We start from the raw sequence: 12,610 nt of genomic DNA on the forward strand, positions 1-12,610 counted from the left end.
TTGTAGGTACAGAAAATGGGATATTTGAAAAGAACTCTTTGGCCTTGGTAGAGATGTCTGGCTTTACGGGGAGCTCCTGTTTTGAAACGCTTAGATGGGTGAACATTGAGAGGTTATGTCACTGCCACATGGCATGTTCTCATGGCGTAAGCACATCCAGCCTGGTGGCGAACACGCGCACCACCCTGGACAAACAACATGTCGTCAGATAATCCTGAGACCACACATATCCTGCAGCAGTCGCCTCTCTTTGTGACCTCTTGCAGAAAAATGACTTTTCTGGGTTCTTTGCAATCAGCAGCAATAATCAGGTGTAAAAAAAAAGACTAAATGAACATGTTGGCCATGGAAGGAAAAGACATCAGTTGCTGAGTGTCTATGGTGATGTCACTTGTTGCTAGGCAAACTTCATAGGGCTCAATCATAACTGCCCTCAGGCCATTGTAGAAATTTGCATTCACAACCATCAGAATAGGACACCAACATGAATTGGACCCCTTCTATATGTTGGAAAGACTATTTTGAGCTGGACGTGGATTTTTATTTTATTCATGCTTAAGGCAAACAAGGTTTGTGTAGCCACAAATTCTGCCTAGCAGCTCGCTATATTTGTTAACATTGAGATACATAGATTCAAAATATGTCAATTGGCAATCATTGTGAGCGTTACTAGCAACAAGAGACTAAAACCAAAAAATCTGTGGCAATTTTGAGACACTTATTTTTGGGGGCAAGTTTAAAGTTCATGTTTAAACAGAAGCCCATTGGTGCTGACTTTGTGTATGATAAACAAGGTGTTATTGGAAGGCAATGGCAATAATAAATGAAGAAATGCAGATGAGCCAAGACTTGGTTTGCCTGCAGGGTTTCTTAAAATGTCTTCTTCATGGACATTTTAATCATAGAAAGTGTTCCCATCAGGAGGGTCCACATGTGATGAGTTAAGAGGAAGCACATGAGTGGGATGGCTCATATAAAAAGCCAGCGCATCATTTTTATTTGCCATGTCGAGGTATTTTGAAAGTACATGCATGGAGACTCCAGCAACTGGAGGACTGTTTTGAGTAAGACAAACAAAAAGGCATAAAGATGGCAACGGCATCAGCAAGAGCCTTGTCGGAACGTCGGCGAAGCTCGCTTTTCCAAAGCCGCAATGAAGAGAATTGTGAAAAACCGACGAGGAAAGACGACAACTCTTCCACTTTAACAGATATCGGCGGTGACAGTGGAACATTCCGAGATCAAGAAGATGGCCTGGACAACGTTGGTCTTAATGAAACTGTCAAAACCAGGTCAGAGAATGTAATATTTAAACTATAATACATTTGGCTTAGCAACAAATGTCCACACAAAAATAATAATGCATTTGTAGGTTGGATGTCATGTTTATTGAACTTATATTTTACTTGTCATTGCTGTTTACTTTTTATTATTGCTGCATTGTTTTTTTGTAGTGTTTTTTTTTTTTAATTGACTTTGCATCTCGCGGTGGTCCTGCTTTGGGAGAAATAACTGAATAACAAATGTTAGATTACTTTCTTGTCCTCATCAAGCTGTTTAGAGAATGACTGAATTAATTAATATTCAATTCATATTAATCAATAGTAACATCTTGGGATTTTAAAACATGACACATATGAAAGATGCCGTTTGTGGCAATTTGCAAATATTTTGCATTGAAGGAAAAATCTGATCAATGCTTGTAATATGCCCCTTTCTCTTAAGAATTCTCAAAAGAACGCAATATTGGAAATGGCTAAGATCCTGCGAAGAATTCCATTTCCAGAACATCACGTCATCACACGGGTCACCTTTTTTCTGGGTTTAGTCACGTGACATAGCAAGCCAAAGGCGTTCTGACGTCAATTTCTGTAGACAGCAGGTGGCAGCGTAATGCCAAGATGGTTGCGCCCGAGAAGCATGAAAACAGGTTTATCAATCAGATTGATTTCAATTGCACCAAAGCACTACACATCGGAATGCGAAATTTAGTTTAGTAGGGGCACTCTATCAAAAACTTTTTGGGTTCCAGTGATGACTTCCTCTTCAATTAAAAAAAACTCCATTAAATTTGATTAATGAGTATTTCCCCCGAATAGATTTTTTAAAACATATTTTGCATCCCAAAAAAAAAAAGAAACTTGACTCAATTTATTGACTTATTTTAATCCTCAAGAGGGAGGGAATAAGCCCAGAGGCTTGTGAACACGCCTCACGCACAAACACGCACACACAGGTACAGTGATAGTGCCTTACCTGAGTGTGAGAGTGCAAACTTCATTGCGGGTGTTTTGGACGAAAAGCGAGAGGGATTAACGTGTTTATTGATTTATTCTACCACCCCAGTGTGCCACGTCCCAAGGTGATGAGCGCCAAGGAACGTGAGCGTCTGCGCGCACTTTTCGACGTCTATGACACGGACGGGTCGGGCAGCATCGAGCGCGATGAATTCTTCACCATCTGCACCGAGCTGCAAGTTAGTCCTAGCGAGGCTGAGCGCCTCTTCAACCGCTTGGACGTGGACAAGGATGGTAGCATCACGTTGCCCGAGTTCATCAGCGGCTTCCACGAGCGACACCGCATGGACGTGGAGCAGGAACCGAGACAGGAGGAGGACGATGAGGAGCCGTGCGTAGTCGCCTGGGAAGACTTCGAGGCCCGGCTGGGGGAGCAGAGCAAGTTCATACCAAAGTCAGTACAGCCATTGGCACTATCGTCGATTTCAGACAAACACTCGAGCACACACACACACACACACACATACACACACACACACACACACACACACACACACACACACACACACACACACACACACACACACACACACACACACACACACACACACACACTTAAGCGCAAGCATAAGTAACACCTATCCAACTCTTTAGTCCTACTGAATTTGCAATAATAATAATAATAATAATAATAATAATAATAATACATGATTTGTCTGCAGATGACTTGTAGTTTATGTAATGACTTTTTACTCCACACGCTACATTTGAAATCTGACTTTAACTTTATCAAAATAGGCTAGTCATTTTTCAGATGACAATGTAAAAAATAGATAAATGGAGAGCGGTGAAGACATCTGCGGTTGAAATCTTGATTGACTAAAATGTTGGGGACTTTGAAGACAGACACAACTCACAACATGAAGGAACAAGTATCAGGCACCACTAATGTCATCAGATTTGGAGAAGCAAGATATTCCCCATCCGTTGTTTGTGGCGAACATTTTGTCACGTGGCAGTCTCAAAATATCTTCCTAATGTAAAAACACGTACACAGATGAGGGTTTCGTTGTTGGTAGCTCAATTACCCTTTTTCATTCATCAGTGCAGAAAGTTAGCAAAATATATCAAAATATTCTCTTCAATAAAATCATGGATCAGAAATAGCTTGCATTTCTGAATCTGCTCATCTTAAGAATGCCTGGTTAATGTTTTTCCATGCCACTGCTGTCGCTGATATATCTGATTTTTCTTTTTTGATATTCATTTGTAAGACGCCAAGCTCTCAGTTAACCGGGTTCCTAACTGTGATTGATTTTACATCTCTACATTTTCATTTTTCCTATGACGTGACATCATCTGCAGAGGTTGAACAAAGTAACAAACCTAGTTTGACAATGTAAGGAGAAGTCTACCTGTTTCCAAATGTAAGAAGGAAAAGTAAAAAGCGGTCAGAAAAATACATATACAAGTACAGATATGTGAAAATCTACTTGCGTAAGTGCAGTAATAAAGTATTTGTTTCTATTCTTCCTCACCATGAACTCCTGTTGTGACATTATGTACTCTATATGCAGCACTCTATTTATAAAGATAAAAAATAAGAAAAAATATATATAAGTAAGAAATATTTGTGCCAAGGATTCTTAACCTCCTGTATCCCACCTTCTAGTGTCGTGTGATTGGCCAGGATTGGATAGTCTTGTATGTCAATCATTAGGTGGATGTTAAATCTTGTAGTATTTCACTTTTGGATGACCAATGGTGAAGCCTAACTGGGCTTTATTTATTGACTGACTGTTGAACATACCTCGAAGCTACATCACATGTTTAGACATTGGTGCTATCCCGACATTCCTCTCTTACCACAATCTGCTATGACCCAATGCTCAAAATAATTGGTTTGGAGATGCAGTTTGTCTGGATGATGTGTGTGTGTGTGTGTGTGTGTGTGTGTGTGTGTGTGTGTGTGTGTGTGTGTGTGTGTGTGTGTGTGTGTGTGTGTGTGTGTGTGTGTGTGTGTGTGTGTGTGTGTGTGTGTGTGTGTGTGTGTGTGTGTGTGTGTGTGAGTCTTTGCACGAGCCCAAGGAGGCCTCACATGGGATGGCGGTGCTTCGCTTTTGGAGAACATTGATTGTCACAGCGGTCGTGTGTGTGATGCACACGCTCTAAAGGCGCTCTCTTAATCCCTGGTCAGCTGACGGAGGACATTTTGACAACGTGTGTTTTGAACGCATCAAAAATGAGTTTGGGTGTCCATGAAGTCATAATAAATGTTACATATTAAATGGAGGCTTGAACGTTTTCTCTTGGTCATACGGCAGAACAACACGTATCGGGTCGACTTGGGCTTTGGTATGTTTGTGTGTGTTTTTTGGTCGTAGAAAACAAGCGTACGCCGCAAGCTGTTGACTGACGGCGGCCATGTCTGTGTACTCAGCCCGCCCTGTCAGTCAACACACTACATGGCACTCTTCGACGCGCTATGAATACGACATACACCAAATCCTCCATTAGGCACAGACAGGAAATCAAACTCAAACACAAATGGGAAATATCAATAATTCACTATGGCAGGTTTTTTAAAATTGGGGCAGTGACCCCCACCAGATTCATGAATGAATGAAGTGTTCATTTTTCCCATTGCAGACACGATCTAGTGGTGACATTGTACCACAACATCAGCGTGAATGAGCCCAGGCTCGTCCCTCAGCTGGAGAAAGTTCTGCAAAGCTTCGTCAAGGAGATCAAACAGCAGAATGGCGAGATGGAGAACCTGGCACTTGCCATCAGGCGGTAAGTAATACACACACAAACGCACACACACACTTGAAGTGACAATGTTGTTGTAAAAGAGCACAGGATCAAGCGTCCATGCAGCTGAGTGAGATGGAAGAGGAGATGGACCAACGTATTCACATCACCGAGAGGAAAGCGCGTGAGCAGGTGGGACACTTCATTAGGTACGCTAGCAACATCATGCCATGGCATCAAAATAATTGATTGAAACTGTCCATTTAACAATAACCTCAGTTTCAGTTTTTAGCACTTGTACGACAGTCAATATTATTCAATTTAAATGTTAAATGTTGCCGTTTCAGTTATGGTGTTGCAAATATTTTGATCACCTTGAGCTGCAATGTTTTCCTCTACAAAGATGCACTGAGCAGTTTGATCAGTTCGTCCCTTATGTCAAACCAAAAAGACTGATCTGAGATCAGATTGCTGATGAAAAAAACAGGACTGCTCCTTTATTGTAAGAAGCATGACGTCATTTCAATCGGTGTAAACTAAGTAAAACATTTGTCATTGAGAAACTATTTATTCTTCTTTATTCATAGAGTTGATTTAATCCTTTTAAGCCTTTCTTCTATTTCTCTTTACACTTTCATTTGATTATAAATGAGAATTAAACATCCATAATAATTATCCTCCTATGTATCGCACAGGCAAACGCAACCATCGTTAACATGAATAAAGTAACTTAGTTTCTTGAAAAGTGAAATAATGTCGGATCCCTATCAGCGTGTGTACATACTGACTTATGTAAGCGTAGCACATGGACTCAGCTGACTCAGGGGCTGCTGTTTGCTTTGTGACACGCCAAATTGGAGCCCACTTCATTTTGACAAGGCTTATCAGTTGTTCTAAAGCAGGAACAGGTGAAGGTGTCACAGGACTACTACGCCGAATGTTCCTTTCATTCCAATCATTTGTGTAAATGATTGCTGTCAATGTTGTTGCCGTTTTGTTTGTGTGTATAGGAAAAGAAGCGAGGGGAGGCGGAGCTTGATGAGTTGCGAAGAACTTATGAAACTGAAGTGTGTGAGCTCCAGTGTAAGATCCAGAGGATGCAAATGGTAACCAGTCTTTTTTTTTCTTAAAATAAAAAACATCAACACCTTGTTTAAGTTATAATAGTCGATTTACATGGTTTTTCTAAACTAAAGCCTGGGAAAAGTGTTGCAAATATTTGGAAGTAATTATTTACATTAGTCAAGATAAGCACAGAGCAATAGAGGCATTTTCAATGGCCCGATATATTGAAAAAAATTAACAGAAAGGAATAATACTTTTTTTCATCAAAAAAAAGTTGCGAAAGTGAAAAACATACAGACACAAAGGTGACATTTTCTATGCCTACTGTGTCGCTAAAATAACCACACACAAAAAAAAAACCTAATAAGCATAGTAGCTTACTAATGATTTTCTTATGGTTCCTTTAATGTGGTCTAACCAAAACGTGGAGCACAGATCGAGGAGAAGTACAAGAACATCACAGTGAAGGATGAGAGCCAGGCCTTGAAGAAGAAGATTAATGAGCTCACGCTGGTAAAACTGCTACATGCAACCTTTTTTTGTGTGTTGTTCTTTAATTACTATCGCATTCAGTATTGCATCTCTGCATGTAGGAGAATCAGCGGATTAAACAGGAGCTTCTAAAGTCTCAAACCAAAGTGGCGTGTCTACAGAGTGATATGGATTCACTCAAGGCCGAGCTCACCGATCACAGCATCAACTATGAAAGGTCATTTACATGATGGTTTTTTTTTTTACGTTTATGTCAGTCTATGTTCTTATTGTGAGAAATATTTGATATACGTTAACATACGCTACACAAATTGACAGTCTGGAGGTAAACAAGTTACATTTGTGAGCACAGACTCTCACACTACCACATGCATTGGGGCAGTGACCCACCAAATTCAACAGATGGAGCTTTAATGAAGACAAGCTCTCACCTTTATAGTGCATTACTGCCATCTAGAGGGCTGAAATGGAATACCAATCCATCAAGCCGGTCAGGTGGTTATGTTTAAGACGTTTTTTTGTTTTTTTTTACCTTGATGGAGAATACCTCAATCTCTTGAATAACCCTGAGTCATTGAGGGTCGGAGACAGACAAAACTGTGTCCTCTCCCACAGAATGGGGTAGTTTTCTTTTTGTCACTGGGCGAAACAGGATATCCTGGAACAAGCACAGGCCCACAGTGTGTGGTTGCCTGGCAACACAACATAACACAGACAGAACGGTTCGCCTTGGCCTTGTTTTTCTTATCATAAATGATACGCACAGCTGCTTAGTGGAGCCACTGGTGACCTCAATGTGATTGACACAAAATCAGGTGATTCATGCTCATTAGTCAGTTAGGTAACACACATTATGTAAATACAAGTTTGATCATCACATCTAATCCATTTCCATACAATTTGAAAAGAATGTATCATTATTATTATATTTGTTCTGGAAAAAAAAACATTTAAATGAATCATGAAAAATGAAATGAAATTGAACAATTTTAAGAAGTTTTCAGAAAATATAATGCAATGTAAAACCACTTGAGAAAAAAATATATATAAAGTAATTTTTTCAGATCAAGTTTTCAGAAACTACAATGAAAACAGATTACCAACAAATGTGACTATTTATTTGGTATTTAATTTATGGCAATTGCAGAGACGAGGAACTAATGAAACAGTTTTCTGAGGAGCGAGAAATCCTGGAGAGCCAGATTGAGATCCTACAGTATGTCCCACACGCACATAACAAACTACATCAGACACACTATTGTAAAAACTTCGGAAAAATAATCGTCTTTTTGCCGCATGTGAAAAGGGAAGCCAACAGGAAGCTCCATGACAGCAATGACGGTCTGAGAACCGCTTTGGAGAGGACCACCAAGGTAGGGGAGAGGGATGGGGAGAATGTTTCTGACATTGTTTTCATGTATTGATGTAAATACATGCATATGTAATTTCATGTATACATTAATTTAATTAATGTCGATAATTACATTTAATATACATACTCCCAGTTCAGCAATCTTTTTTTTTTATTTATTATTTTACCTCTTCCACAAATGACCTGGCCCATGTTTTTAAATTTCAGAAGTGGTTCTTGGAATATTATTTTGTTTGATTTTGTGTTACAGTCAAGTTACAGCGGGTCCTCAAGCGCCACAAAGGACAGAAACAGAAGTAAAAGCCTCGCCTACCCTTCGCCGCACGCTCTGGACAGGTGACATTGAATTTCTTGCTATAAATGTCATCCTGGTGCCGCTTTTCCAGTTTGAATATTTTGAATATTATATTATATTTGTTTATTTATGTATTGATTTATCTGTTTATTTGTTTGTTTATTCATTTATTTAATAAATTAAAAAAGTAAATACATAAATAAATATTATAATAATTGTTTGACCTGTGTACACAAAATTGTGTGGACATGGAGAAGTCTCAAAAACCCAGAACTTGTTATTGAAATACAACAAGTCAGCTGTTGTGGTCTCCGACTTTGATAAACTCCTTTTGAAAAATTTAATGAAGTGAATTGCAATTACAAGCAGGTTTTTGAAACAGATGGCCAACATTAAAGTACCAAGCTTTTTTGCCAATATGTGTGATGTGCACAAGAGCACGTTTTCAAAGTCCAATGGTGGTTTGCCATGAGAAAGCAAGCGCAAGGGCCCATTGAGTTGCACCTTTCATTATTTTGAATATTGAAGCAGTTTCCACAGAAAAGGTTTTGTGTACTTAAGCATTCAAACCTGATGAACCAGTTTGCTAAAGAACCACTCAACATGAAATCATCCTTTTATTGTTAATGCTTTTTTTCCGGTTCCTCTTTTCAGATTATGCCAGCGCGTGGACGACTTCACCATTTACAGCCGGCGACCCAGCACTGACTCACTAGCCCTGGCGCTATGTGACCCGGGCCTGAGACGGCGGAACAGCAGCGAGTGCGAGGAGGACAGCCTGCCCGAGATCTACATGGACAGTGGCCTGTCCACGCTTCGAGGCTCGCACGGCGGGTACGACTCGGAGCAGGAGGTCAAAGGCATGGAAGAGGAGGAGGTGGAGGAGGAAGAGGAGAGCGTGACCAAGAAAACTGAGGTGTTTGTCACTAAAAGCTTGATCGAGGAGACCGAGGTGAGGAATTTATTCTTCAAATGGGCATTGTTATCTACGCACTTGAATTCCATCCATTTTCTATCGAGCTTGCAGGAACAAATGACACACAACTGAGTTTCTTTCTTTCTCATTCCAAAAATATTTTATGAACACTTGATGAGATGAGGGTCCCAGGCATCCTTAAATGTGTATGATGCAGCATATGTCCAATTTGACACTGCAGCTGGCAGAGACTCAAGATGGCGAGTCAGCGTTTGGCTCTGACACCAGCTCCATTCTGGACTGGAAGCCATCCGAAGCAGTTCGGACCCCATCTGAACCCGTTCAGACCCCGTCCGAGCCTGTTCGGATACCCGCAGACGCAGCCACCCCCACCCCGACGCACACCCGAAAAGCCGTCAGTGCCATCAATGTGCAGGTCAGACTCACAGGGCAAATTTGACCTAAATAGTATGGAATGGTTGAAGCACTGATAAAGGACAGGATGACGTTTCCATGTCGTTGTCATTAGAGGGAGGAAAAAGGCGGCGGCGACTTGGGCTACATGACGTCCGAGAAGGCTTACAGAATCGTAATGGCCGGAGACGCCGCCGTGGGCAAGTCCAGCTTCCTATTGCGTCTCTGCAAGAACGAGTTCAAACTCAACTCCAACGCAACCCTCGGTGAGGTTCAAAGCAATGCTAAACGCTAAGCTGACCTACAAGGTTGAAGCGAGCTAAGAGGCATAACTTTGTTTTAAAATCATAAGGTGTGTTAATTTCACCTTAAAGTGACAGCTAATGAAAAAAAAAAAAAAAGGGTTGTGGATGGGCATCTACTATTTTTTGAATCAGTGATAGCAGTTAACCAACCAGGACATTGTGTGTATTGTTTTTTTTTATGCTCTATATATTAGTATTAATATTATATTGCGTTGTGATTTGAATTTGTGTGTATTTGTTTTTTTTTTTAATATTATTTGGGGTTTTTTTTTTTAGGCGTAGATTTCCAAATGAAGACGTTCATGGTGGATGGAGAGCCCACTCTGTTACAAATTTGGGACACCGCTGGACAGGAGAGGTGTGTGTGTATGCTTATGTCTGTCCGTGTGTTTGTGTGTCATGTTATCATGAGTGTTCTGTTGTGTCCAGATTCCGCAGCATTGCTAAGTCTTACTTCCGGCGAGCTGATGGTGTTCTGCTGCTGTATGACGTGACATGTGAGAAGAGCTTCTTAAACGTGAGGGAGTGGGTAGACATGATTGAGGTAAACGCCCAACGTCCGACTTTCACTTTCCAATCTCCTTTGCATTTTTACTATATCTTTGTGTCTTCCTTTTTACACAAGCAGCAGATGTGTAAGTGTTACCAGGGTACTCTTTTATGTGTTGTGTGATAGTGATGAAGCTTTGCTATGATTTGTGCTGATGTTTTGTTTGTGTGTGTATACAGGACATGGGTCAGGAGGATATCCCCATCATGCTGGTGGGTAACAAGTGTGACCTCAGGCAAGGGGCAGCCAACTGTGTGCCCACCAGCTACGGCGAGAAACTGGCAATGGTGATGATCACTATTTTTATCATGGTCACACATATAGTAAACAATCGCCAAGGAGTGTAATTGCAATGACTACATACGTAGCGTCACGTCTCGTCCCCAGAAGTTCCACTATGTGTCTGTTGTCATGGTTTCTGTCTGTGTGCTCGCCCCTCCCCTCCTGTGTGTCCATGATGAGTTTGACTAATCTCACCTGCCTCTTGTTACCTGTCGTGTATTTAAGTCCTGTCTGCCCCTCGCCCCGTCCGGATCATTGTTGTCGTCATGTGTTTTTGGTTCCTGTCGTTTTCAAGTCTGTTTCGGTTAGTTAGTTAGTTAGTTAGTTAGTCAGTCAGTCATGTTATCGTTTTGTCTGTTAGTTTGTGTTCTCCAGGGTCCGAGCTGCACTTGCTCCATTCCATCTGTGACATGTAGTGTTTTCTTTCAAATAATTTTTCCATTTTTATAGACATCTATGCTGTTTGTCAGTCCACACGCATGAATGTTATTTTTTGGTGACCAATCTTAAGTGTTGAAAATGGCCTGCACTCTTTTATGGTGAAGATGCTTCTTGAATTTTGCATGTAGTGTTGTCTTTATGTTTCTCCAAGCAGACCTACAACACACTGTTCTGTGAAACCAGTGCCAAAGATGGCTCCAACATCCTGGAAGCTGTGCTGCATCTTGCCAGGTAAAAGTTTTGCTGCCTTCCAGGTTTCTACAACCACATATTTATCTTCACTTGTGTGTTTTGGGAGTTTGGAGCTATCACCTTTTTTTTCCCCAGTTTATTTATTTTATTTTTTTAACTTTCTCATTTGTTTTGTTTGTCTTGTAACAAAGGCAAGTGACCAAACATACTAAGTTGGACCAGACAGGTTTTCATCAGTCTCTGCCCAATTTGGATGCTCCCAGGAAAAACCCCAACTTCTCCTGCTGCAACTGATCCACTTGTTGGGTCTGGATTTCAAGCGACCCACTCATTGGGTCTGGATTTTTTTTTTTAATCAAGGAAAACAAAATGCAGCATAAGGAACAAAAGTTTTGCAGTTGTGAAGACATTTGAAGTGACAGTTGGAACTAAAGTGAAGCACACCTACTCAACACAACTGCAACTTCTGTCACTTGTGTGAAAATGACACTGTTTACTGAACTTTTTCAAGGTGTTTGGAACCCTTGTGTTCATCTCATGTTGCTATTTACTAATTTGCCATCACTTTCCGCACTTTGTAGATCCTACGGATGAGATCTGCCAGCTTTAAGAAAGATGTGAAAGTATGTTGAAGTGTGTGACATGTTTATTATGGAAAGAGAAGCCTTTATTGAGTTGTTTTATGGCAATAAGCTCAACTTTCCTTTTGAAATGTCTTTCATTGCACCAGAGCTAAATGTCTCAATTTTACACTTTGAAAAATGTTTTATTCAACCTACTGTTAATGATTGTTGCCCTACAGTGTTACATGAGTATAGCTGATGAATTTATCAAGTGAAAAGTGGAATCCTTTTTTTGCTCGTTTTGCTGACGGCTTATCTGTATTAAAATGTCTTAAAAATATCAACAACAAAAAAAAACAAGAGTTATTCTTTTTTTACCACGTGATACAAGCTCTATATTTAATTCAGACTACCAGTGATTCTGAAAGTGTGGGATCGTATCCTTAATGGTACTTTAGGCAGTGCTAATATTCTAACGTGAGAATGATTTGCAATAATAAAAGTTTAGTAAACACTTAGACTTGCTGTACTACTAGAGTTTAGATGGTCGTCATGGTGATACTTGGAACACTTTTTTTTTTTTTTAAGCATAGTACTTGTTCTCCAAACCTGTGTCCAAAGTTCTTGCAAAAAGGGACAGACTCTTTGCCTTGCTCAGTATGCAGTGGCCCTACGGATTTGAAAAATCTATTAGTTAAATGAAAAAAAAATTCTGCAACCTGAACATTTTGT

General features: G+C 40.3%; 1 protein-coding gene across 1 annotated transcript; it reads left to right on the top strand.

The window, feature by feature from the left end:
- The first annotated feature begins 1,089 nt into the window (after positions 1 to 1,089).
- rasef (RAS and EF-hand domain containing) lies at positions 1,090 to 12,238 on the top strand. The gene is made up of 18 exons (XM_085908968.1): positions 1,090 to 1,263; positions 2,363 to 2,691; positions 4,887 to 5,033; positions 5,093 to 5,183; positions 6,002 to 6,097; positions 6,492 to 6,569; positions 6,650 to 6,765; positions 7,696 to 7,764; positions 7,855 to 7,921; positions 8,171 to 8,256; positions 8,870 to 9,167; positions 9,373 to 9,567; positions 9,661 to 9,811; positions 10,127 to 10,208; positions 10,280 to 10,394; positions 10,580 to 10,687; positions 11,278 to 11,354; positions 11,507 to 12,238. The coding sequence occupies exons 1-18, from the start codon at positions 1,090 to 1,092 to the stop codon at positions 11,607 to 11,609; spliced, it is 2,382 nt and encodes a 793-aa protein (XP_085765094.1). The 3' UTR covers positions 11,610 to 12,238.
- Positions 12,239 to 12,610: the final 372 nt, after the last annotated feature.

This window comes from Syngnathus leptorhynchus, chromosome 4, assembly GCF_054491065.1.
Source record: "Syngnathus leptorhynchus isolate UIUO chromosome 4, UIUO_Slep, whole genome shotgun sequence".
Taxonomy (NCBI): domain Eukaryota; kingdom Metazoa; phylum Chordata; class Actinopteri; order Syngnathiformes; family Syngnathidae; genus Syngnathus; species Syngnathus leptorhynchus.